Raw genomic sequence first — 25,400 nt, 5'->3', positions numbered from 1 at the left:
AACTTTGGAGGCAAAGGAGGTATATAAGTGTAATAAAGAAATAATGATGATGAGGATAGTTGTAATGCATATGCTGGGGCAGGTCATTGGTCCATCTAACCCAATATTGCCTACTCTGATTGGCAGTGGGTCTTCAAAGTCAGTCAGGAATTTTCCCCAGTACCTGTTACCTGACACTTTAACCTGAGTTGCCAGTTCTCGTTCTTTGCCACTAAATTATGGGCACTCCGTATTAAGATACAGTCCTCTACACCCTGCTTATAAATGTTAGTCAGATATGTTAGCTATGAAATGTTGTCTAATAAAAAAACCAACAACTCTGTAGCAGATGATGGTGTGGGGTGTTGTAAACAAAAACTGTCTCTTTTCCCTTATGGGGTTTCCAAGAGCCTGTATACTGTAGAGTCCTTATGTGGGTTCCCTATTGGTAGGAGAAAATAACAGAGGCCAACCAGAGAATATTGAGAAGCAAAGCAGATCGTAAACCTGATCTTTATTGAACTGTTGCAACAGGGTGCTCCCCTCACACGCAGGAAGGCCTAGAACAAAGGTGTGCCTGCCCTTATATAGACATTTTAAATTCCCTGCCCTGGAGCTCAAGACCACCCCTCCATACTTCATACATACATCACAGAAGGGGTGTAACCCAAGACCACCCCCCACAAACATCATATCTACATCACAGAATGGTGGTCTACAACAGAAATTTGAATGTTTTTCCTGTCTGCCAGGTTATCTAATAAAGCCTTATCTAATTGCTTTTCCTGGTAGTCTGCCCATTCCTTTGAAATGGTAATTACCCAATTCCTATAACAAGGAAGGTTTTCTCACCTCCTCCCTCCTTGCAAAGAAACGTTTGGTCAACTTGGGAGTCAAAATGGTTTCAGCATGGTCTTCCTGTGCTGGTCCAGACATGTGTTCCACATATCTATGTTTGTGCTTGGTTTGTACATTTATGAACATTTATTTTATATATATAAGACCTTAATTTTTTTATTACAGGGGCAATGGTGCTTGCCTGACCTCCCAGCAGCAGGGACACCGGTGTTTACTGGGAGAAAGGGGGGGCAGTGCAGCAATGAGGTTGACACTGCGCAAACACACACCTGGAGCACCATATTGGTTCTGCAAGTGTGTTTGCACAGTGCTGACCTGGTCCACATTACCGTGGTCTTTCCATTCTTCCTCCCAGTAAACAGCAGTGACCCATCTGTCAGGAGGTCGAATAAACACTGCCACCGCATACCACCATTTGCTACTGATACCATCTGAATCATAGATTTATAGAATTGTAGAGTTGGAAGGGGATCACCCATTCCAGCCGGCTGCAGTGCAAGAATCTCAACTACATCAGCCATGACAGGTGGCCATCCAACCTCATCTTTAAAAACTTCAATGAAGGAGGTATATAAAACTTTTTAAAAAACCAACAACAGGGTTTCTTCATACTTACCGCTTAATATGTTTCAGATAATGGGGGCCAAACGTTGGCAGGTGGAAACAACTGGCCATTAAGAGGAAGGAAATGGACACTGTGGGAAGGCGGAGTGAGAGGAGTGGGATTTGTTGCAAGTCCTTTACTGAAACGGAAGGGAGTGGAAAGTCATGACCTTATCCACATTTCTGATTGGCTGCCAACCCTGGTGAAGCTCGCTGGAGGGTCTACGAATGGCACAAAGCGTCTAGATGGTTTTGATGTCTGGAGAACAATCAGGTAACCTCTGTTTTAGTAGGACATTATCCCCCTCTCCATGGTGCATTATGGGCAACCAAGATGTTGCTGGGGGCAAAATCCTTGTTTGCCATGTTTTTGTTTTTTTTAAAATAAACATCCTTAAAAATGTGATCGGATTTTCTTTTAATGGATTTATTAACTAGCAGAAATGGGGCAACTAAACTTAATCAAGCTAGCAGACTCAAGCAGCAAACATTTTGTATGACGCCTTGTTCAAAAATCCATGTAACTCATGAGAAGGTCCTGAGAAATAATTTATCACTTGAGTGTTTGCTGCTATAAGCGGATTTGATTAAATGAATGATAACCCAGCTGTTTGTAACAGAAAAATTAATGCAACCCTGATGCATGTCCACATCAGAAACTTTCCTGCCAATAGTCTGATTAAGTCAAATTACTCATGGGCAAGTTTTCACCTTCTAAATTTTCTCTGTAGAATTTCCTCCCCCCCCCCCCCCTTTGCAATCTAACCAGAATTCCCCAGAGTGCTGGGTGTTTTAACAGTGTAAACAGATACATTCTTGCATGGTTGAAAAATAACTGGTTTTCAATATCACAGAGTAAACAAGATGGAGAGAGGTGATAATTGCTTCATTAAGCTATCAGCAATGCAGAAAGCGGTTTGCAGTCTTACATAGTTTCAGCAGGGGTATTTTATTGAAACTATAATGGCTGGGTTTTTAATAGATTGGATTAAGCTGTCTGAGTTTTAAAAGTACAAGGGTGCACAGAATTATTGGTAGACCCCCCATGGAAGAAAAAACATCTGCAGCAATTACAGTTTTGCAACAGACAGAGTACATGAAATTGACCACAGTCTCCTCCTTGCTTGACTCTGTCATGCATCAGTTCCTTACAACAGCTTTCTATTAGAGCTATTTAAACTATTTTTGCCTGCCTGGGGTGATGTTTTTATTATTCTATCTGGTTGGACAGGCATCTCCAGAGATGTTGTGGATATTGAATATCTTCCTGTGTTGGAACAAAGGGTTGTACTGCAGGAACCATTGGGTATTCTCCAGCAATCTGATTCTGTGAACTTTCCCAAGTGCTGCAGACCAACCAGGGTTTTGGTTGGACAAGGCATTCTTGATAAAGTTGAAAGCATGGCACTCAATTTCCTTTAGAAAGTTTTTTCCCCCTTGGCTGCAGCTAGTACAAAATGTTTTCACACACCCCCCTTTGGTGAATCCAGATTGCTGGGGGCATTAAAAACCTGCTCCCTACTGGTTGCAATGACTACCTGTCAGTTTCCAGGCATAATTCAAGGTACTAATTATGTTGAACAAAGCCCTATATATCTAGGGAGCTGGGTACTTTGTACAGCATCCCCCCCCCCACATGACACCCTTCTCCCATAAAATTTAGAGAGGCCCTGATCCATTTCCCATGAGGACAAATTTGTTGACTTAGGCAACTGTATTTTTCTTAAGGGTGCTGCAACATTCTGTTGTATCCAAGTACTTTCTAATCAGAGTAGATCCATTTACATTAATGAACCAAAGTCAGTCATACCCATTAACTTCAGTGGGTCTACTCTTGAGTAGGACGACCACCGGAGCCCGATTTGTTCTTATCCTGAAGCAAAGTTCTTAACCTGAAGCACTATTTCTGACTTAGTGGAGTGTGTAACCTGAAGCATATGTAACCCAAGGTACCACTGTACTCTGAATATGATTAACATTGGGTATCACCCTCAGAAAGCAAGTGAAAACCATTTTGTTTTACATTATTTTTATTGCTAGTTTTATGTCTTCTTGTTTTATTGTGTGGTAAATGTTTTCTAAATATCTTGCATTGACTTACTGTGTTTTATAACTATTGGGTAGCTAAAAAGAATGTTGTTCTTTGCAGCCCTGGCTTGATTTCAAGACACAGCTGCAAAGGATCTGCAAAGCCATAGCTCAAGCCACTCCTGCAAAGGAACAGTTTTTGTTTGTAGGCGTGACTTGAAATCAAACCACATATGTAAAGGAAGAATTGGGAGTGGACTTTCCTTTGATGTTCTGCCTTCTGTCCCCCATGTTTACATTGGACTATTGACTGGTAGGTGGCCCTGCACATCTATCCAAGTGGGAAGTTGGTGGTGGAAAGTTCAGTCTGGCTCAGTTCCCCTTCTCTGAACTAAGTTCCACTCAGAATAAAAAGGTAAAGGGACCCCTGACCGTTAGGTCCAGTCGCAGACAACTCTGGGATTGCCGTGCTCATCTTGCTTTACTGGCCGAGTGAGCCAGCATACAGCTTCCGGGTCATGAGGCCAGCATGACTAAGCCACTTCTGGCAAACCAGAGCAGCGCACGGAAATGTTGTTTACCTTCCCACCGGAGTGGTACCTGTTTATCTACTTGCACTTTGACGTTCTTTCGAACTGCTAGGTTGGCAGGAGCAGAGACCGAGCAATGGGAGCTCACCCTGTTGCAGGGATTCGAACCGCTGACCTTCTGATTGGCAAGCCCTAGGCTCTGTGGTTTAGACCACAGCACCACCCGCGTCCCTTTTTCCACTCAGAGTAGACCAGTTTATGTTAGTCATGCCCATTAATTTCAGCGGGTCTGCTCTCTGTATGACTAACCCATTAATGCAAATCCTTTGAGTTTCCACTTTGTGTGAAGAAAAGCCTTGTGTAACATCTAATAGTGGCCATGTGCAAGCAGAACAGATTTCCACTTGTGCAATGAGACTTCCTCTTCCCCTCCTTCACCCTCCTTATGCACCCCAAATCTTCTCTGGTTGATTGGCTCTCTTCAGCAGATTTGGTGGGGCCACAGGAGCTGCAGGGTGGGGAGGAGAAAGGAAAAAGCGAAGTCCTGATGGCTGAATAAAAGCCCACTTCCCCAATGTTGGATTTCGCCAATGTACGCATTCCTGAAATGCATAACTAAAATTAATTGGGTTCCTGATTACTCTGAGTATAACTTAGTTCAGGGTTGGGGAACTGAATCCAGCCTGAACTCCCCACCACCACGGATCACTTTCCTAGATGGGAAGGGCCACCCACTTGTCAATCATGTGATGGTAACCATGAAACCAGGAGGCAGAGCTTCAAAGGAAAGTGTGCTCCCAATTCTTCTTTTCTTCTTCTGGCTTGGTTTTGGTACAGGACAAACAATATCCTGTTTAAATTTCTGAGCAGCTTTGCACACTTAATTAGTTAACAGACTTCCTTTTTTCTTGAGAGAATCGCAAAAGGAATGGTTGAAATAGCTGGGCTAGGATTCTGTTAAACTGTAGAAAGAAATTTAATGCCTTTCCTAATAAACTTTATTCTAGTGAAGGCGAACCTTCCCCCAGAACGGAGCTGCTTCATAACATAGACCCGATTTTTGTGGATCTGTCTCCATGTAAGTCTACCATTATTAATTCCTGGAACTTTTGGACAGGTCCTTGAGGCCCACTTGGGGGGCTGGGGGTTCCCCTATCAATGTAGTTTTTATTTTTCTCTCTGGATGAAGAATTTAAATCAGGCTGGACACCAGCCATTCTGCGACTATGCCATAAAGTGTTGCAGTGATCTCATCTTCAGAGCACGGTTAACTACACTCTAAATCATTCCCAGAGTCTGTTGCGTTCTCTCGTGCTCCAAAGTTGCTCATATGTAAATCATAATGCAGCCCAGAGTGTAGAGCTGTTGACAGATAGCCACATGCTCCAGGTACATATTGAGGCACCATGCCAAGGACCAAAATGCCCCCAGCCCTGAAAAGTGGCGGTTATCTTCCGATAGTTGGGGATATACATGCACATGCCGTTTTCTTGTACAATAAAGCTCTCTTGTTAACCTAGCAGATAGAGAGAAAGGAGGGGGGCTCCAGTTCCTACGTGGCTGTGAAGTTCCAAGTCCCATGGCTGCTTTCATGCTGTAATCATGAGAGATGGGAAGCTTTGCCAATTCTGCTTCTCCACTTAAACACTGTCTGTTTTACAACTCTGCCCAGCTATGTTCCCCCCCTTTCCCTTTTTGTTATTTTGCCAGAGACTAAGCTTTTCAATGTGGGGATTGTTTAAGAAGATTTTCATTGGAACATATCCTTTTTACACACTCTCTAAGTTCCTTAATGAAATTACTATGTAATAACAAAGGGGTGTCCAAAACCACAGATGGCAGCCCTCCTCGCGTGGTTCTCCCCAGGCTTTGTGACTCTGCCTGCGGCCTTGCACGGTCCCTTTCAGGCTCCCCCACCCCCCGCCAAGTTGAAAGTCGAGGAAGCAAAAGAGTGGACTGGGGTTGCACTCTGTGGGAGCCTGGGCTTCGCGTTCTTTGCTGCCCTTTTGCCTGTAGCAATTGAAGACAAGTGGCACAGGGGACAAGCAGTTGTGCATGTGTGTGCGAAAGAGTAGGAGAGGGAGAGGAGAGAAGGCAGAAATAAAATGAAGTGTGGCTCAGGGCCAGGACAAAAAGCATACATCCTCCTAAGTCGTACAGCCTCCAAGCATGTATTTTAGCCCTTCTAGTTCTGCATAAAGTTTTATGAAGTTTTGCCAGGTGGGACTTGCTGGCACACTCTGCGTGGCCTGGAAGCCACATGCTGCACAACTTCCCTTGGCTGTATGGGGCCTTCTCTGGGTTCTTTGGGGGCTGTGTTTTGCAAGGGCTGCCTTAAATAGTTTGCTGCAGGTGACAGCTGCTGTTCCAAGAAAACTGACACAGATGTCATAGGCTGGCTAGACCCAGAGGAATGGTGGGAGGCACCAGCAGCTGGGGAACCCCCAAGGGAAGGAGGCTCAGAGCCAGGGGTTGGTGGTGGGACAATGAGGAGTGGTCAGAGGCAGAAGCCTGGGAAGAGGAGGTGTCGGAAGCTGAACAGATAAAAGGGTTTAGTGAGCAGGGACAGTCTGTGGCAGAGAAGGAGCAGGAGAAGAGGGAGGCCAAGAGGCAGAGATGAGTCAGACTGGTGAAGAAGCCAAGGTATCTCCCACTCCTGCTGTGACAAATTCCCTTCTCCCCTGGTCTCCCAGAACCAGAAGAGGTATGAAGAGGGAGGAGCAGAGACAGACTCATCAAGAGAGTCTCAGATTGTTTGGGAAGGACCTAGAGGAGGAGGAGTCTTAGACAGCTATGGGAAGGTGGGGGTCTTCAGCCTCCACAACTGTCTTGGTAGGCAGGTGTTAGTGTTAGTGTGCTCGTTAGGCCTGGTTCTCCTGAGCAAGCCTTGTTTCTTCTAATAAAGAATTAACCTCACATACTCCATGTGATTTATTGCTGGCTGGTTCCCTGACAAAAGCTGCAAATGAGTCATTTGTGACCTGTTTCCCCTCCATATTTTGTGTATTGTATTTATATCCCACCTTCACCCCCTTCTGTAGAATGCAAGGTAGCATCTATAGAGTTAGTAACCATCTCATCCATACCCTGACCCAGGGCCGGATATAGGTTTGATGAGGCCCTAAGCTACTGAAGGTAATGGGGCCCTTTATATGTCCAGCTGTCCTTTGTCAGCAATAAATTGTTGCTGTTTTTTGTGTTGAATATATATTATATGGTAATTTATGGAGCTAATAGGTATCTAAAGCCATTTGCACATAACAAAATATGTATTTTATCAAAGTAATTGTTGAACTGAAATACAATTAAGAAGAAGTATATTAAAAGTGAAATACAATTAAAGGTAAAGGGACCCCTGATCATTAAGGTCCAGTCGCGGATGACTCTGGTCACCGACTGGCTGAGGGAGTTGGTATACAGCTTCCGGGTCATGTGGCCAGCATGGCTAAGCCGCTTCTGGCGAACCAGAGCAGCACATGGAAACCCCGTTTACCTTCCCGCTGGAGCGATACCTATTTATCTACTCGCACTTTGACGTGCTTTTGAACTGCTAGGTTGGCAGGAGCAGGGACCAAGCAACGGGAGCTCACCCCATCACGGGGATTTGAACCTTCTGATCAGCAATCCCTAGGATCTGTGGTTTAGACCACAGCGCCACCCATGCCCCTGAAATACAATTAAGAAGAAGTATATTTGGGGGGGCCCCCAAGAGAGTGGAGCCCTAAGCTATAGCATATCCGACACTGCCCTGACGAGACCCAGATCTTCTTAGCTTCATCTAGGTTGTTGCATCATGTGCCTTCAGAGTATTGTCTACATTGACTGTCAGCAGATCTTTAGGATTTCAGGCAGGATTCCAGCCCCACCTAGAGGTACCAGGGATCAAACCTGAGACCTTCCAGCAAAGTGGCCGCTCTACCATGAGCTGTTGCTCTTCTACCTCTGAGAGTAAGAAAGGGGCAGTTTGAAAGTTTTACAGTAATTTTGGATTTGTTACCTGCCTAAAGCAGTTTCTTCTCTGTACAGAAGCAACATGAGTACATGTTCCATTATTGGCTGGGTCATTACTCCGAGCTGGCTGGTTCAAATCCTGGCTGTTCCAACTTCTCTCAAAAGAATCCTGTCTATTGGTTCCCATTATGAATGTCACTTTCTAACACAGCTCCTCTTCTGGAATCCATATTCTGTGGTGCTAGTTGAACCCAGATGAGTTGACAGTTGACAGTGCTTTCATTGTTGTAAACAGCTCAGAAGCCATTTTGGCATATGAGGGGGGGGGGTGTGTGGATGTTTTTTCCCTACACCTCCCTGTCCCAATTTTGAGCAATACAGTATATCTCAAGGCAATGAGAGTTTCTGTATGAATAGCATTCATACAGCGCTTGACACTTAAGAAAAGCAACAACCCAGCGAAACATCACAAAAATGCATCATCTTTATTTATGCACCCATCTGGCATCATTTGTCATTCTCTAGGTTCTCTTGCGTCAACATCTGCTACCCAGGCCATCCTTTCCACCTTTTTCTTACTACAGGAGAATGTAGGAGCAGTCGGGCCCGAGACTTGTATTCACTGGGATTTTTTTGACACTTTTACAACAATGCCTTCTATTATAGGGATTCTCTGCATTATTTGTTCACTCTGCTTTAAGAAAATAATTGCATGCAAAGCTACCAGAGCTTAAGCAATGAGTGCCCAGCAGCACTTACCTGGTTTGCCAGCATGGGTGTCACTCCATCTTACTAGGAGGGGCTAGTCTGGCACAGGGATGATGCATTGCTGGGAGCACCGGATTGGTTCTGCCAGGGCGTCTGTGCTGTGATGATCTCCCAGCTGCGTGCATCACCTCTTCCAGTAATCTTCAGTGACACCCATGTCAGGAGGCCAGGTAAGCATGGCTGCTTCTCACATCCATGAACCCCAGTCATGAGGAAAGAAAACAGTTTTGTACATGGCATCTGGATCTCAGTGCCATAGTGAGGGCCATAGCTTAGTGGCAGATGCTCAGCTATGCATACAGAAGGTCCTAGGTTCATTCCCCAGTATCTCTCAGTAGGGTTGGGGGAGAATGTGGTTTGAAATCCTGGAGAGTCACTTCCAACCAGTGTAGACAATATTGATCCAGAGATAACAATGGTTTTGCAGAGTTTAAGGCAGCTCCCCAGGTTCTTTTGCACTGGCCCTCTGTCTGTGCAAAAGAAAATGGAGGCTTTGAATCTGCCTTCTCACCAAACAGATGGTTGAGAGTGTGTTGGGCATATTCTGTCCTGCGTGAGTCGTTTTGGTACAGTGAAATATGTGCACAGCTACAGTCTGTGCCAGTGTTTACTCCTGTTGGACTGGACATCCAACATCACTTTAAAACACATTGTACTCTGGTTAATTTGTGCCTTTAAAAATATCTGTGGAACTCATTTTAAAACTGAAAAATAATTATACCTTCAAAATCTCGCCTCGACTTGCAATCTTTCTAGTCAAATGCAACTCATCAACCATGTATGCATGGTGGCCTGCCCAGGACCATGGCAGCCCCCCCTTTTTTTTTGCAGCCCCAGACTGGTACTGAAAATTGCAACTTTCTCAAGTCCCTTCTGGGAGCGCATACATGGCAGGTAGGCTGCATTCAGTTTAGTAGATCGAAAGTTTTGAAGGCTGCTTTGGGTGAAAATTGAAGGGACCAGTTGCTTTGCATTACACACTTTATTGTTCTAATTTTAGCCATAATAATTTAGCAGGTTTTTTAAACGACTGTTTTTGGAAAACATATTAGGAGCAACTCAGGCTATTAGAAGCATACTTCATGGCCATAGTCCTCAGAATAGTCAACCTATTTTCAGATTATGAGTCTGAGCATCACAGCTCTTGAATAGGTCAATAGGTTTTTTTACAGACACTCAAAAATCACTGTCTCAACACAGACTTGCCCTCCACAGTTGCAATGGCAGATTTCTGGAAGGAAGATTATTTGCGCCAAATAGAATACATGTAGGTTCAAGCTCACCACAGAAAAAATGATAGATCTGGGAACAATTTTACTGAGCATAAGTGTTGCTAACCTCTCTTGGAATAACTTGCACCTTTTCCTCTGATGTTTCTGCCCATTTCTGAACAGTAGGGGGGAGGTGAAGAAAGAACATGGGAAGTGCTCAGCTATGATATATGTTGCATTCAGAGATATTGACCTCTATGCATTATGTCTGCTTTTGAGGGTCAAAATAGACATGAAAATGGCAGCTTCATTCTGCCCTGTTGACTCAGGAGCATAGGAACCTGTAAATGCACAGGAGAAATCCATAGGAACAAAAGACAAACAAACAAACCCTGTAACCACCAGGACTGAGGATCCCCTCAAAGGACCTTCCACAGAGACACCCGCTAAAGTGCCTGTCAGGAGTGGGTCAGCAAGAAATCACACAGAGTAAGTGAAGTTAGCCCTGAGTGCTCACTGGAAGGACAGATCATGAAGCTGAGGCTCCAGTACTTTGGCCACCTCATGAGAAGAGAAGACTCCTGGAAAAGACCCACATGTTGGGAAAGATGGAGGGCACAAGGAGAAGGGGACGACAGAAGACGAGATGGTTGGACAGTGTTCTCGAAGCTACCAGCATGAGTTTGATCAAACTGCGGGAGGCAGTGGAAGACAGAAGTGCCTGGCGTGCTCTGGTCCATGGGGTCACGAAGAGTCGGACACGACCAAACGACTAAACAACAACAACAAAGTGAAGTTAACTCTTTATTAGAACAAACAAGGGCTATTTAGTAGTGTCAGGCCTAATGAGCACAGCAGCTCTTCTTGGTAATCATTACACCACACTGGCTCCCTCTTGAACCTTCCAGGTGCTGGAAAAGACACAGGTCTCTGGCTTCTTGTGCCTGAACCTTGTTTCACTTTCTTGCTGTGTTGACTGTTGCTTGACCTTGCCTCTGGGTTACCTCTTGGACTGATACCTTCTGTTGGACCTTGGCTTATTTGGTCACTGCTGGGCCCCCATATAATCGTTTCTTGGTGAGTTTTTTTGGGCAGGAGACTTGGACCTTCCTGAATTGGGATCCTATTACCTAAGGGCACCTGCTGGAGCATGATAGGAGACTGTAATTAGTTGGAAAGTTCTCCTGTAGGAGCTCCATTGAGAAAGAATAGGAGATGTGCCAAGGCATAGTGCTTTCAGTGGAACTAGTGCAGGAGATCTTCCCATTGGTTTGTGCCTTAAAACACAATAGCAGGTATTGTACATGCTCCTTATCAGTTTGTACAGCATAGTTTGTTGAGCCTCCTTTTCTCTCTCCAATAGTCTGGGCCAAACTACTTTTCAAAGTTTTAAAAATGCCTTGGGACAAAGTTCTGGAGGAAATAAGCCATGCTAAACACATGCTATCACTTGTGGACATGTGCCCACCTGAGACTCAACAATGCCACACTGAATAAGGAGTCAGTGTCTAGAGACACACAAATCACTTCCCTCCCTTAATCAATAACCTACCTTTGCATATTCTCTTGGCATTCTGCTTAATATTTTCATATGAAATTTCAAACAGAACACTTAATAAAAAAAGCATGTAATTCCCTAATGAATATGCTAATTGAATTTGCCATATAAAAGAATAAAACCACATAATAAGTATATGTTTCAAATTAAGTGCACTTATGTGCACTGGGAAAAGTATTGCGAAATGTACAATATCATACACATTTGTTATAACTTTGCATCGTTTCTTTAAAAACAGCTCTCCAAGTTATTGATGGCTTGGCAGCTGTGAGGATGACGTCAGCTCTTCCATTGTGAAGCCTCTGCTTTCTTTTAGATAGTCTTATGGCATTTCATCAAGTTTCGGTGATTCAGCTGAATTAAAAACCAACTGGCTTTGAGTCAAAATTCCCTTTACTGCTAAACCAAACATATTCCTGACCACATAGCCAATGCTAGATGCCCTGTCTCATAGCAGCACTGAAGCTCTATATCCTATTGTAGGCAATTGTTATTTTTCAGAATCTGAACTGAATGACCTAGAGAAAGTAATGGAACAATTGGAACTAAGGGTTGTTAGCCAAAGTCTGTCAATATATTTCCTTATTTGTCATGGTCATTCATTAATAAAACATGAGATATTCACCACCTTGGCAAGACAGACATTCTTTTTATCATCTTGGAGAGAAAAAGGCAGGGTTTTGTCAGATGCTTCAAAGGACTGACTTCCAAACTTGTTTCTTTGTTTTTTTAAGTGTTGCTAGGTAGAGAGAGAGATGTCAGTGTAAAGCTCTTTCACCATTGCTCAAAATCCTATGCATTCTGCAAATGGAAAAACTGAAAAAAGTGGCCTGCTTGCCTACTGGTTGTAGTTGGGTTATGGTTGTGCTTGCTTGAAGGCATCAACCCAGAGCATAGAAATTAGGAGGCACTTAGTCTGAGCCAATTTAATCAAAAATCTGACATTTGTAAGGACATTACTTGGTGCATTCTACTAATAACTGCTGAAACAAATAGCCGCATGGAAGAGCCATACTTTGGTATGTATCTGACAACCACCCAGCACTCATTTAATTCATAATAATTTATTATATGCACAGAAACAGTGTTAAAGGTACATGTGCAATATTAAAAGCTCCCTGATTAAAAATAATAATAGTGAGCTTTAACTATCCATAGTTTCATAGCCTCAATGCACAGCTTGGCATTCAGTTTGACTGAGCAGGTGATGGCAGGGTGTGTGAGCTGATTTATTTGATCCGTGAAGGCATTTGTGAGTGCTATGAACCTTACCACTAAATGCATAGAGTTCTCTCCTGATCGCAGTGGGATTCTGTGACTTGTGAATTATACCGTGTGCCACTGGTGTGCCACATTCCAGTCTTGGTGGTGCACTGTCACTTTCAACAACCTCCATTGCCATCCATGATTGCCTTTCACTGGCATTCCTTTCTAGCAGAGTGTGGACTGTGCAGTCTAGCAAAGTTTTCTACATTGTTCTGCAAAATTGTATGTCACATTTGTGGATACCTGCACAATATCTGTGCTCTGCTGAATTGGTGCCATAATTTATGATGGAATTGCCCGTATCATTTTTAAGTAATACTTTATGGTGTGTGGATATTTGGTTTATAATAAATCACCTTTGAATTCCAGTGACATTATATATTGCATCTGCAAGGAACACCAGAAGAATTTGTCTTTATTATGGGACAGTTAACTCCTAGGGGCCCCATTTTTCACCAGGGCTAAAAAGATTCTTTTGACTTATTACACAGCCAAATTGATTTGTGCCATTCATACTTCTTTTCACCACTGGGAAAATATGAATTTGCACAAAGAGAACAAACACTCATTGTAAGTAGATGGTGTGTACTGTTTTTGTGGGTCCATAAATGTGTGGGTGTGCTTTCTCTAAAGGAATAAAAATGGCATTGCCCTTTATGTTCATGCGCAGCTAACACCTGGCATTATTTGAAACTTAAAAAAATAAGTGTGTTAACAAATCCCATCATTTTGATATGATCTTTTCCTGCTGCTGACTTGGTGAATTTGAAACCTTAGAAAGATAATGGCTGCAACATATATACAGGCTATTTGGTCTCAAAACTCCCAGGAAGATTATTCATGTATCCAGATACTTGGATATGAAGTCCTACTGGAAAGAAGCAGCTTTCAATAAAATGCAGTTTGGTTCAACTCTAAAATTGGCAATCAGATAGATTATGCATCTACAGCTTGTGATCCACCATGTGGAATGCAGCCATTAATGTTGGTCTGCCAGATAACCAATGAACCTACTGTTTTTGTTTAATTTCTGCAACTGAAAAATGAAGTCACATAGCCCAAGTAGAAGAACAGACCCTAAGTAGAAAAAAAGAAGAAGTAGGTAAAATATAAATATCCCTCATTAGTTTTCCTTGCCCATTGTCCTATAATAACTAATTTAATTCCCATATTTTCCATCCTAACCAGCCATTTCCTTCAAAATATTGTATTTAGATACTTTACTGAAAATTTAAATTAATTTAATTAGCTACATTTCCTTTTTCCATTAGTTCACATACTGTAGTTCTTTGTTTTACAAAATATAAGACTGGAGGGGAGGACCTTTAGTTTAGTTGTATGGCTAGAGCCCATGCTCTGCATGCAAAAGCTCCCATGTTAATTCAAAGTGTCTCCATTGCAAGAGTCTTAAGGAGCAGAGAAGACCCCTCCCTAGGACCCTGGAGAACCATTTCCAGTCACAGTAGATAGGGATGGGTTAGATGAACCAAGTTTTGATTCTGTGTGAGACAGTTCAATTTACTCATATATTTGCAATATATATATTGCTGAATGAGTGCTGCACCTGTACCTGGAAGCTAGACAAGAACCTTTTTGTATCTTTTAACAAAGGCAGGATAGCAACATGAAACTCCTAAGTCTTGTGCCACCTAGTGACTACCGTATTTTTTGCTCTATAGGGCGCACCGGACCATAGGGTGCACCTAGGGGTTTTTTTTGGGGGGGGGGAATAAAGAAGGAAAGCCAAGATCCATCCCGCTGGCTGTCTTGGCTTCCTCTTTAGCCACGCACAACCTCTCCAGATGGGAGAAGCTGCACGCGGCTTTGTTTTTAGCCGTGGGGCTGGGGACGGGGGAAGCCCGAGCTTCCCCTGACCCCAGCCCCCAAAACTGGTCCAGGAGCGACGGCGAGATTGCGCGCAACCTCGCCACCGCTCCTGGGGCTTGCGGGGCTGGGGACGGGGGAAGCCCGAGCTTCCCCTGACCCCAGCCCCCAGAACAAGCTTCTATCCGCAAGCCTTCGGAGCCCGGCAGGAACTCCCGCCGTGCTCAGAAGGCTTGCAGAGAACAGGCAGCTATCTGCAAGCCTTCGGAGCCCAGCGGGAACTCCCACCATGCTCAGAAAGCTTGCGGATAGCTGCCTGAAGCCCGGGGAGCACAGCGGCGGTTGGCGCTGCACTCCCCGGGCTTCAGGCTGCAGGCTGCTATCCGCAAGCCTTCGGAGCACTCCGAAGGCTTGCGGATAGCTACCTGAAGCCTGCACTGGCTCCATAGGATGCACACACATTTCCCCTTCATTTTTGGAGGGGGAAAAGTGCGTCCTATAAAGCGAAAAATACGGTAAGCTATATAATGACACTGTCCACGCAAATTTGAGGGGGGGGATGCCTTTGAAAATAATGATTTCCTTTTTCTCTTACATTTGTTTCAGGATGTTACAAAGCATTGAAATGAAATCAACTTTTTTCCAATTCCTTTGTTTGGAAAAAAAGAACATTGGGGGGGGGGACTTTTTAAGCTTTGGCAACATATTGTGTAATAACTAGTATTACCATTGGTCTCTTTAATTGGTCTATTTAAAAAAGAAAGAGAATTGGGTAAGTTAGAGCTCATGGCAAAACCTGATTATTTTATGCTTCAGATGTCATTAGAAGACAGTATCTTGGATCTTAGCTTTTTGCCCAGTTTACGGAAGGAGAGTTGTGCACGCAGAAAGAGTCCTGCTCCTGGAAGGAAACATTCTGTGAGTGGATTTCTTGAATGGCTGCTCCTTCTGTGAAAGGAGCAAAGAGTTAGGACCCAAGCCAAGATCTGGAGCTTGCCCAGTCCAGCCTGCTACTGTTTCTTTACTTCCTTGTAAAGCCTTTCATCTTGAACAAAAACATCTTTGTCTAAAGCTGATACAGTCAGCATGTAGAAGGGTGATTAGATGACTGGTATCTGAAGTTAATAATTCAACTGATATGTTAAGATGGTTGAAGAACATTGCTTGGTTTAAAAAATATATATTTATCATATATATATATATGGGCATTGTTGGGGTGACAGTAATAAATAAGAGTCTAGATAACTAGATTTTCATCAGTTCCTTCAAAATCAGTATTCCATTAATTTTTCAAAGGTCAAGGTCACAGCCATTCCTCAAGCATTCTTATTTTAATAGAGTAACTGAAAGTGTCTGAGTTCTGCAGAAAATTCATTATCGCCATAAAGCCGCAAAAGGTCACAAAATGTCTTTCTTCACTGAAGTAGCAAAAAAATTTTATTTCTCCAATAATTCATTATCACAGTGGAGCCTGAAGGAGCCCTTGACATTTCAGCATCCTCCTCCTTCAGGGGAAATAATTGTTTTCATATATCATGATTTAGAAAACGACAGAAAAATTAGTGAAAAACAAACACAAACCTTTCTGGTCTGGGAACCATCTGTATTACTCTTTGTTCCTAAAGCTTCTCTCCCCCCCCCCCGTGCTGTCACTGAAGCTCTCTACATCCACCCTGTGCAAAATGGTGAACGTCAGATCTATAGTATTGTAAAAAAAACGTAAGAAAATATGAAGAGCCTTGCTGGTTCAGGCCAAAGGTCTGACATCCTGTTCTCACAGTGGCCAACCAGAGGCCTGTGGGGAAGTGTGCCAGCAGGGCATGAGCACAACACCACTCTCCTCACCTGCAATTCCCAGCAGGTGTTATTTGTTATGTACTGAAGTTCTCACCCTGGGCCAGCAGGGGGATACTGTAGATAGTTTTCACTCAGGTCCACATATGCAAATAAGGGATTGAAAGTGACGTTCAGTGATTGGATAGTTACAGAAAATGGTTACTGTTGCATTCTAGTGGAGCTCTATATAAGCAGGCTGGCTGAAGCCTTCAGTTCAGTTCTGTTCTGGCCTGTGAATAAACAAGAGCTGTTTGAAGAATCGCTGTGTCGTCTGGTATGTTCAGCTACAACTTAACAGTATTCAGAGGCACATTGCCTCTAACAGTGGAGGCAAGGTGTGCATATCTTTCAGTGCACATTCAGCCCTTGCAGTTTGCGCTATACTTTGCCACACTGCCCTATAATAATAATAATAATAATAATAATAATAATAATATTAATAATAATTTATTTATACCCCACCCATCTGGCTGGGTTTCCCCAGCCACTCTGGGTGGCTCCCAACAGAATATTAAAAACATGATAAAACATCAAACATTAAAAACTTCCCTAAATAGGGGTGCCTTCAGTGTCCGGTCTGAAGGATGGGAATGGAGATGCTCCTTTAGGTATACTGGGCCAAGGCTTCCCATAGGCGTGTGATTGGCCACTGTGAGAATAGGGTGCTGGACTAGATGGTCCACTGGCCTGATCCAGCAAGCTTTTTTATGTTCTTGCGTTTAGGGAGGCTTTTTGCCTTGAGAGGCTGGTTTCTACTGCTTAGGCCTTAACTGGTACCTGCCTCTATATTATGTTTCCATAGCTGCTTCTTTTAATTGCTTTTATTTGATGGCTTGCTATTTTGCTTCCTTTATCTTACTTTTTGTTTTTATTGTATCATATTCTTTCTCTCACCTGCCAATTCGAATTGTTTAAGTGGGACATAAGTATTTTAAGCTAATAAAAATGGAATAAATAAAAAAAATGGGATCCTCTCCCCTTTTTTTGCAGGGTGTGAGCTAACTGTTCCTTAGGTTTTCTTACGTTAATAACACTTCCTAGCAATTCCTTTTGAGCAGGAATTAGACTGACAAAATCTGTAATATCTCACGTTTGGGCATCTGTGATTCTCTCTGCCTGGAAAATTTGAACTGTGGGAGGCAGGAGGCAGAATGGTATCATGTTGCTGACATGTGGACACAAAATGCATGCTGATGAAAACAATGGGTTGCATGTAACTTGTTCCATCAGCACAAATATTTATGCTTCTGCAGTGAAACTTCCCCCCTCTTCTTCCATATGACCCCCTAAATCTGTTCTGGGCCTTCCCCCGATGATCCAGAACAGATTTAGGGAAGGTACTGTGCACATGTGGGAAAAGTTGGGGGTGAGTTCCTTTGTGAAAGCAAAAACCCTTGTGCAGTTGGGATGTGTTAGCTGGATTCTGCCTGAAATGGCCCTGTACTGTTCCTGCTGCTTTCTCCATTGTAGACTGGGTTCATTACAAAGACAGTGTGTTGAGCAGTCAGTGCCCTGGCAGGAGTGACGGCAGTGTTGTGTTTCCCAGACTGGTTAATTTCTGCTTCTAAAAGTTTTGTTAGCTCTCACTTCAGAGACTGAACCTCAGTGTTACTGATGAGTATAGAAATCAACATTCAAAAGCTATTTGAAAAGGGCACCTGATACAGTCCTATTAACAAAACTAAGCCACGTCCAGATTCATGTAAGCGTGTCAACATTTTCCTGTACTTGGAAAGCTGACATTTCAGGGTAAGATAAATAAAACGTTTTTTTAAAATGTCCAGTAGCACCTTAGAGCAGTGTTTCCCAACCTTTTTTGGGCAAAGGCACACTTGTTTCATGAAAAAAATCTCGAGGCACACCACCATTACAGCCCCGTGACGTCAGCGCGCAGCGTCACGCCGGGAGGGACATGAATTGCTAGCAAATTACATAATCACCTCCTTGAGGGCTGGCTCATCTTCTCCGAAGGCAGAACCCCATTAATTAACAGCACAGACTCACACCATAGCCAAGACGAGGGGGGAAAACCTCAGTCATGCACAGTCATGCACATGTGGGGGCTAAATGAGGACGAAGACCGGGCAGAGAGCAGGGTTCAAATCACCCCACCTGGCCAGGACAATCCCTGGGTGCTCCCTTGGGCCACTCGCCTGACCCACCTCGCAGGGCTGTTGTTGCGAGGATAACACGGGGAGAACCACGCGCGCCCCCGGGAGCTCCTTGGAGGAGAAAGCGGGCGATGAATGCAATGCACGAAATATATGAGAGGCGACCAGGTTTTGCAGGTGAGGGGCCCCCGCCAGCCTCCGCTTCCAACACCCGGCGCAACGACGCCGAAGTTTCCCCCCGGGCTCGGCTCGGGGAGCAGCGCTGCTCCCCCCGGCTCCCCTTCGCCCTCCCGGCTCTCTCTGCCGCCCACTGGGGACCCCCCTCACCTGCCAAGTCTGGAGCGCCGGTGGAAGTTGCATGCATGCATGCAGGGCGCCGCGTTGCCATTGCATTGCACTGCACTCCATGCAACGCCTGCACGCATGCATTGCCTTGCACGCCCGCCAAGGGGTCTCCCCGCGGTCCGATGCGTCCCCTCTGGCGCGGATCCAGCATTGCAAAAATAAAAAAACCCCGACGCAGCCCTACCTGGGGGGCAGCCTCCGCCTCCGCCGCTCCGCCTCCGTGGGGATCCCCGGGCTCCATCCTGCCGCCCGATTTCCGCGGGGGCGCAGGCAGGCTGCGCGGGGTCTGCGCGGAAGAGCCCCTGCCCGCCCGGCCGCCGCCGCGCTCATTCCATGGCCGGGAGAAGAGCGCTTCAAACAAAACGCCCGGCCCGCCAGGCCACGCTGGGAAACGTAGTTCGCGCACCCCGCGTGGGCGCGGAGCCCAAGGGCGAGGGGACTACGGATCCCGGCAGCCCCCGCGCCGGGGACGGAAGGGGAGAGGCCGGGTGCAGGGATGGAGGGACGGGTGGGCGAGCGAGTGAATGAGTGGCAGCCGCCAAGCCTTGGCCGAGAGCCAGGAAGGGCCTCCGCGGAGGAGGAGGAGGAGGAGGGAGGCGCAGAGCGGGAGGGAGGGAGGGAACCCCAGGGGTCATCTAGTGACGGCGCCCCAATCGAAAATTTGACTTTAAAAAAAAAAATCTTTCGAATTTTTTAATTTTTCCCGCGGCACACCAGGCAACATCTCGCGGCACACTAGTGTGCCGCGGAACAGTGGTTGGGAAACACTGCCTTAGAGATCAACTAAGTTTGTTCTGGGTATAAGCTTTCGTGTGCATGCACACTTCTTCAGCTAGTTATCTGAAGAAGTGTGCATGCACATGAAAGCTTATACCCAGAACAAACTTAGTTGGTCTCTTAAGGTAATACTGGACAATTTTTTAATTTTTTAATTTATTTTGACTGCATCAGACCAACACAGATACCTACCTGAATCTAGTATCTCAGGGTGAGGTTAAGCTAGAAGCTTTATCCCTGATGTGGTCATATTATGATTGCAGGTAAATTTTGAGAGGGCATCACATTTTAAAGTTGAGTGATCCATTGGCACGTCCTCCTGTAGGATTGCACCACTCCGAAGCTCTGGAGTGGCACAGTCCCACAGGTGGACAGTGTTGCATCAGAAACAGCATGTCTGGGTAGACTCTTCGTCTACTTCAAGTTTTTAAAACTTCTTTTAAGAAATGTATTTGACATACAAGAAGGAGGAATAAAGGATGAATATTCCATCTTTTTGTACAGATGTAACTGGAACAGGAAAACCATTGTTGGCAGAGCACTACTGAAATCTTGAACTAATGAGTGGAAACATTCTGGAAGCAATTATTTTACAAGCACAAAGTTTTTTGTTTTTATAAAAAAAAATCTTTCCTTTTAGTTTTTAAATGTTTCAGCAGAACTGCATTTCTGTTGGAGATGTCTCTGACAGCAAACACAACGTGGAACCCAGATAGTCATGGGACCAAGAGTCTTAAAGCATTCTTTGGGGGCATTTCTCCTTGGCCACTGGTATTCGAGAAGAGAAGAAAGTATGATGCAGAGATCTTAAACAGCTTTATTCATTCATTCATTCATTTAAATATCCATTAGTCTATTGGCTATTTCGGCAGACATAAGAAACGTGATGCAAGCCCTTGAAGTCAGCTTTCTAGAAGCAATAGCAGCACAGTTTATTCATGAATTACCGTATTTTTGCTCTATAAGACTCACTTTTTCCCTCCTAAAAAGTCAGGGGAAATGTGTGTGCGTCTTATGGAGTGGATGCAGGCTGCGCAGCTATCCCAGAAGCCAGAACAGCAAGAGGGATCGCTGCTTTCACTGCGCAGCAATCCCTCTTGCTGTTCTGGGTTCTGAGATTCAGAATTTTTTTTTCTTGTTTTCCTCCTCCAAAAACTAGGTGTGTCTTGTGATCTGGTGCATCTTATAGAGCGAAAAATACGGTAGATTCCAGAAGGAGCCCCCTGGTCCTGCCACCCCCACCCCCAACCAGTGGACACTAGTGTATAAGGCCAAATGGGGCACTGCAGCTCCCCCCAAACCAGTGGAGGCTCATCTATAAAGGCAAATGGGGCATTGCACCACCAACCTGAGTCTGTCCTTGGCCAGCTCCCCCACCTGCCTTCTTACATTCAGTCCTGGGGGTGGTAATGGCGGCCACCTTCCTGCTCCTTAATCTTTGTGTTTCCCTCAGCATGGAGAAGGATGGAGGAGGGAACCAGGAAGAGCCTCCCATTGGCTCTGGCTCAACCTACTGCCAGCTCTCTGCCTTCCCCCCAATGGCCACCAGCTGACACTGCCCCAACCTCTGTTTCCAAGTGTAGTTTTAAAATATAAGTGAGAGAATTGTATTTTGTATATGAATATGACTTAAGGCACAACATATGTTGAGAACTGGTCGTCTATTAAGTTTATATGTTCTTGTAGGATTAGATAGGTTCATGGTAAAGGTAAAGGGACCCCTGACCATTAGGTCCAGTCGTGACCGACTCTGGGGTTGTGGCACTCATCTCGCTTTATTAGCCGAGGGAGCCAGCGTACAGCTTCTGGGTCATGTGGCCAGCATGACTAAGCTGCTTCTGGTGAACCAGAGCAGCACACAGAAACGCCGTTTCCCTTCCCTCCGGAGTAGTACCTATTTATCTACTTGCACTTGGACGTGCTTTTGAACTGCTAGGTTGGCAGGAGCAGGGACCGAGCAACAGGAGCTCACTCCGTTGTGGGGGTTCGAACCGCCCACCTTCTGATCAGCAAGTCCTAGGCTCTGTGGTTTAACCCACAGCGCCACCCACGTCCCCATGGTTCATGGAGGTTAAGGCTTATCAATAGCTACCAGCCCTCAGATGTATAGTTCCTCCTTGCTGGAAAGTTTCAGAAGGGGCTGTGTCCACCTCACTCACTTGGCATTTAGCTTGACTGTAATGAGGAAAAAGAGCCTCTAATGTGTAGCTAATTATAATTTATTCAGCCCATGTACTTGGCTCTCCTTTCTTGTCCCTGCATTGTTGCCTTCTCTCCTTCGGTTTGGCAGTTCTGTTAAATCCCATTTTTTCCATGCTTTTGTCAAGAGCGGTTGGGATCTGTGTGTGGCTGCCCCATGTGGTGAACCACTGAACTGCAGGTGGCAGCCTATGTACTTGAAGAGCCTTCAGGACTGACTCTACCCACCCAGGCTGTCCACTAAATATTTCTGGGTAGGAAGAAGCATAAAGGGCATCCTCCTCCACCTGATCCTTACTTGAGCAGCAAGGTCTTCCTGAGTACTGCCCCATCCCTGTCTCCAAGTTTGCCCTTTGCTCCTGACTTTTGGCTTGCTCCACAATTCCTTTCTCCCCTCAGATCTTTTCTGAAGCCCAACCCTGACAGATTGGGACTGTTGTGTTGTTTCTGGTGGATCTTTTATTTCAGTTTTGATCTTTATGTGTGATGCCTTGAGCTATGGAAAGGTGGCTAAGAAATCTAGAGGCAGCCCACCAGCTATGTGAGTCAACGGAGGAAGAGCTTGTTAGGTTTGCTGTCTTAAACTACAAAGAAATGGGAGAGGAGCTGGCACCTGGCAACCTATAATACATGGTTGGCAATATGTGTATTTTTTTACATTTTTGACATGATAGGTCGCAAAATGTGGTAGACCTGGTGAATGGGCTACACTGAGGTGACTGTTGGCTCTTTTGCAGCGGTAGTGGGGTCCTCTACAACTTCTTGTTAGAGATACAGGAGAAGGTATTGATACTAGAAACCACCATTTTGAACCAGGAGTACACACTTGGCTTAGCTAAAAATGAACAACAGCAGGGGGGGGGGTACTGTCATAAAGTGTGGCATTAAACTGGATAAGGAACCACAAGGATCTACTGCAAGGGATCTGTGTTGAAGTGAAAGTGAAAGGCCACTTTGTGGGATGAACTTCAAGACGTAAGATTAGTTTAACAAGGTCTACTTCTCATTTTGCTGTTTTTAGAAGAAAATTCTGATAAGGATGGCAAGTATAAAACACGCTGAGCTGTACAGACTTAGTGTCACCACCAAAACATAGGACTTTTCCTACGAAATCCCAATGTTCCTTCCTTATCTGTAAAAAGCTTGTACGTCAAACTAACAAGGTTTCTGTGACCCAGTCAAAACAACGAGCCATGCAATAAGCATTCATTTATAGCTTATTCTAGCAAGTTGCTTGTAAGGCATTGCGAAGACCATGAAAGCAAGAAGTTCCTCTTGTCTCTTCTTGGGTTATAGGTAGGTATACCTATGAGGCTTTGTAAGAAGGGAAGGACTGTGGGGGTAGAGTGCATGCTTAATATGCAGAAATTCCTTGGTTCTGCCCCCAAGACCTCCAGTTGAAATGGGGGGGGGGACCCCTAGTCCTCTGGATGCTGCCAGATAGCTCCCATCACTGTTGACTCAGTAGCCATGACGATTGGGGAGGTTTGCGAAAGTTGAAGTCCAACAACATCTGTAGGTCCATTAGTTTTCCACCACTGAGGATCGCAGTTGGCAGGGATGTGAGGGGACCTGCTTAAAACTGTAGAGATGTATTACCAATCAGAACAGATAATACTGGGCCAGGTGGAGCAGGATTCTGACGCAATGCCAGTTCATTTGAACTGTATCATTTGAACTGCATCCCCAATAGATTTGGTAAAGTAGCCCACATAGAATGTGGGAGCTGTGGCCCTCCAGATGCTGTTGGACTCCAACTCCCATCAGCCCCAGCCAGAATGGCTAATGGTCAGGGGATGGTGGGAACTGTAGTCCAGCAACACCTGCAGAGTCTTCTCTGACATAAAGAAAGGCTGCGTATCTCAAAGGGGCCGCTTTCCTTCCATGGAATATGCAGTGTTGGAGGCTGTGTGGGGTTGAGAGAGATCCTTCATGAAATTTTTTACTTTTTATATGTTAGCAGGCTGCCAGTGTGGCGTAGTGTTTAAGAGCAGTGGACTCGTAATCTGGTGAACCAGGTTCGATTCCCTGCTCCTCCACATGAAACTGCTGGGTGACCTTGGGCTAGTCACACTTCTCTCTGAAGTCTCTCAGCCTCACTCACCTCACAGAGTGTTTGTTGTGGGGGAGGAAGGGAAAAGGAGATTGTTAGCTGCTTTGAGACTCCTTAAAGGTAAAGGGTAAAAGGACCCCTGACCATTAGGTCCAGTCGTGGCCGACTCTGGGGTTGCATCACCCATCTCACTTTATTGGCCGAGGGAGCCGGCATACAGCTTCCGGGTCATGTGGCCAGCATGACTAAGCCGCTTCTGGTGAACCTGAGCAGCGCACGGAAATGCTGTTTACCTATTTATCTACTTGCACTTTGATGTGCTTTCGAACTGCTAGGTTGGCAGGAGCAGGGACCAAGCATTGGGAGCTCACCCTGGTGCGTGGATTTGAACCGCCGACCTTCTTATCGGCAAGTCCTAGGCTCTGTGGTTTAACCCACAGTGCCACCCGCATCCCTTGAGACTCCTTAGGGTAGTGATAAAGCGGGATATCAAATCCAAACTCTTCTTTTTCTTCTCTTGGAAAATAAACCAGTCCAAGCTAGCTGTTCCTCTTCCTCACTGCTTGTACGTGCAAGGCTTTTTGTTTACATTATCTGCAGCTTAAATGAGCACCATATTTGAATGTTTTTAATTAACTAGTGGAACAATGTATTTAAATTTTTTTTATCCTGTTCATACCTCTTGCTTTTGGTCATATTTCCATACACAAAGGAACAAAATGTATACTTTGAGCTTTAAAAAAAAAGTTTATTGAGGCAAGGGAGAATAAATGCAAGCCTGTGTCTTGAGAGTCTGGTGTAGGCATGCCCTCCTTAAAGGTCTGCAGCACCTCTTAAAGTAATGTAACTTCTCCTTTTTTCTGGTCCAAATCCATTTTCTTTCATATGGGTTATAACAAATGTAAACAGTTACGTTTCCTGTTCACTATACTCAGAATCTGCATAACAAATCTCCATTTTTAATAACCTTGGGTGGCTAAAGCCTTAGAGTGCCTTTGTATATATCATGCATATATTGAGGCCTGCATTTATTTCCATGAACTTTGCAGTTTCTTATGAGTTTCTCAAGAAATCTTCCATACAATCTGAGAGCTCTTAAACGTTTGTTTTGTCCTCAGCAGTGCCCATGTGATTCTACATGTAACATGCAGGAAGAAGCAGGCTTCCACACGTGCATCATTTACTGGCTTTGGAACTAGTCAGATAAGAGTTCTCTCGTGGGATTTTATTTTATTCTTAGGGTATTTGGCTCCAGGCCTAGAGTATCTTACAGCTGTCTATCCACTTTACCTTCTCTGGTTCCTGGTAAAGTTTCTTCTACTCAGCCCTAGTTGGTACTGTCAAGACAAGTCAGTAGGGTTGCAATTTAACGACGATTCATTGAAAGCACACACATAGCGTCATGCAAGCAAATAAGCAGAATTCAAAATAGTAGTTTGCTGCGCTTCCAAAAGCACAGCATTCCACTGACAGAGGTGACCTGTCATCCTGTCGTAATGGATA

General features: G+C 44.8%; 1 protein-coding gene and 1 long non-coding RNA gene across 4 annotated transcripts in view; one reads left to right on the top strand and one right to left on the bottom strand.

The window, feature by feature from the left end:
- LOC310688783 overlaps positions 1-25,400 on the bottom strand; it is a 90,750-nt gene that overhangs the window by 35,169 nt on the left and 30,181 nt on the right. The window lies entirely within an intron of this gene.
- The window catches only part of ARSB (arylsulfatase B), a 70,114-nt gene that overhangs the window by 32,845 nt on the left and 11,869 nt on the right, over positions 1-25,400 (top strand). The window contains exons 5-6 of one of the 2 annotated variants that reach the window (XM_083465335.1): positions 1,471-1,714; positions 5,006-5,076. The exons of the other annotated variant lie outside the window; for it this stretch is intronic. Coding sequence (XP_083321461.1) covers positions 1,471-1,714; positions 5,006-5,076 — 315 coding nt within the window. The remainder of the gene's footprint in view (positions 1-1,470; positions 1,715-5,005; positions 5,077-25,400) is intronic. 2 annotated transcript variants of the gene reach the window in all.

Source organism: Podarcis liolepis, assembly GCF_965112155.1.
Source record: "Podarcis liolepis genome assembly, chromosome: 11".
In the NCBI taxonomy this organism is placed as follows: Eukaryota; Metazoa; Chordata; class Lepidosauria; order Squamata; family Lacertidae; genus Podarcis; species Podarcis liolepis.
The sequence above is the reverse complement of the archived record's forward strand: the minus strand, read 5'-3'. Positions and strand labels throughout refer to the sequence as shown.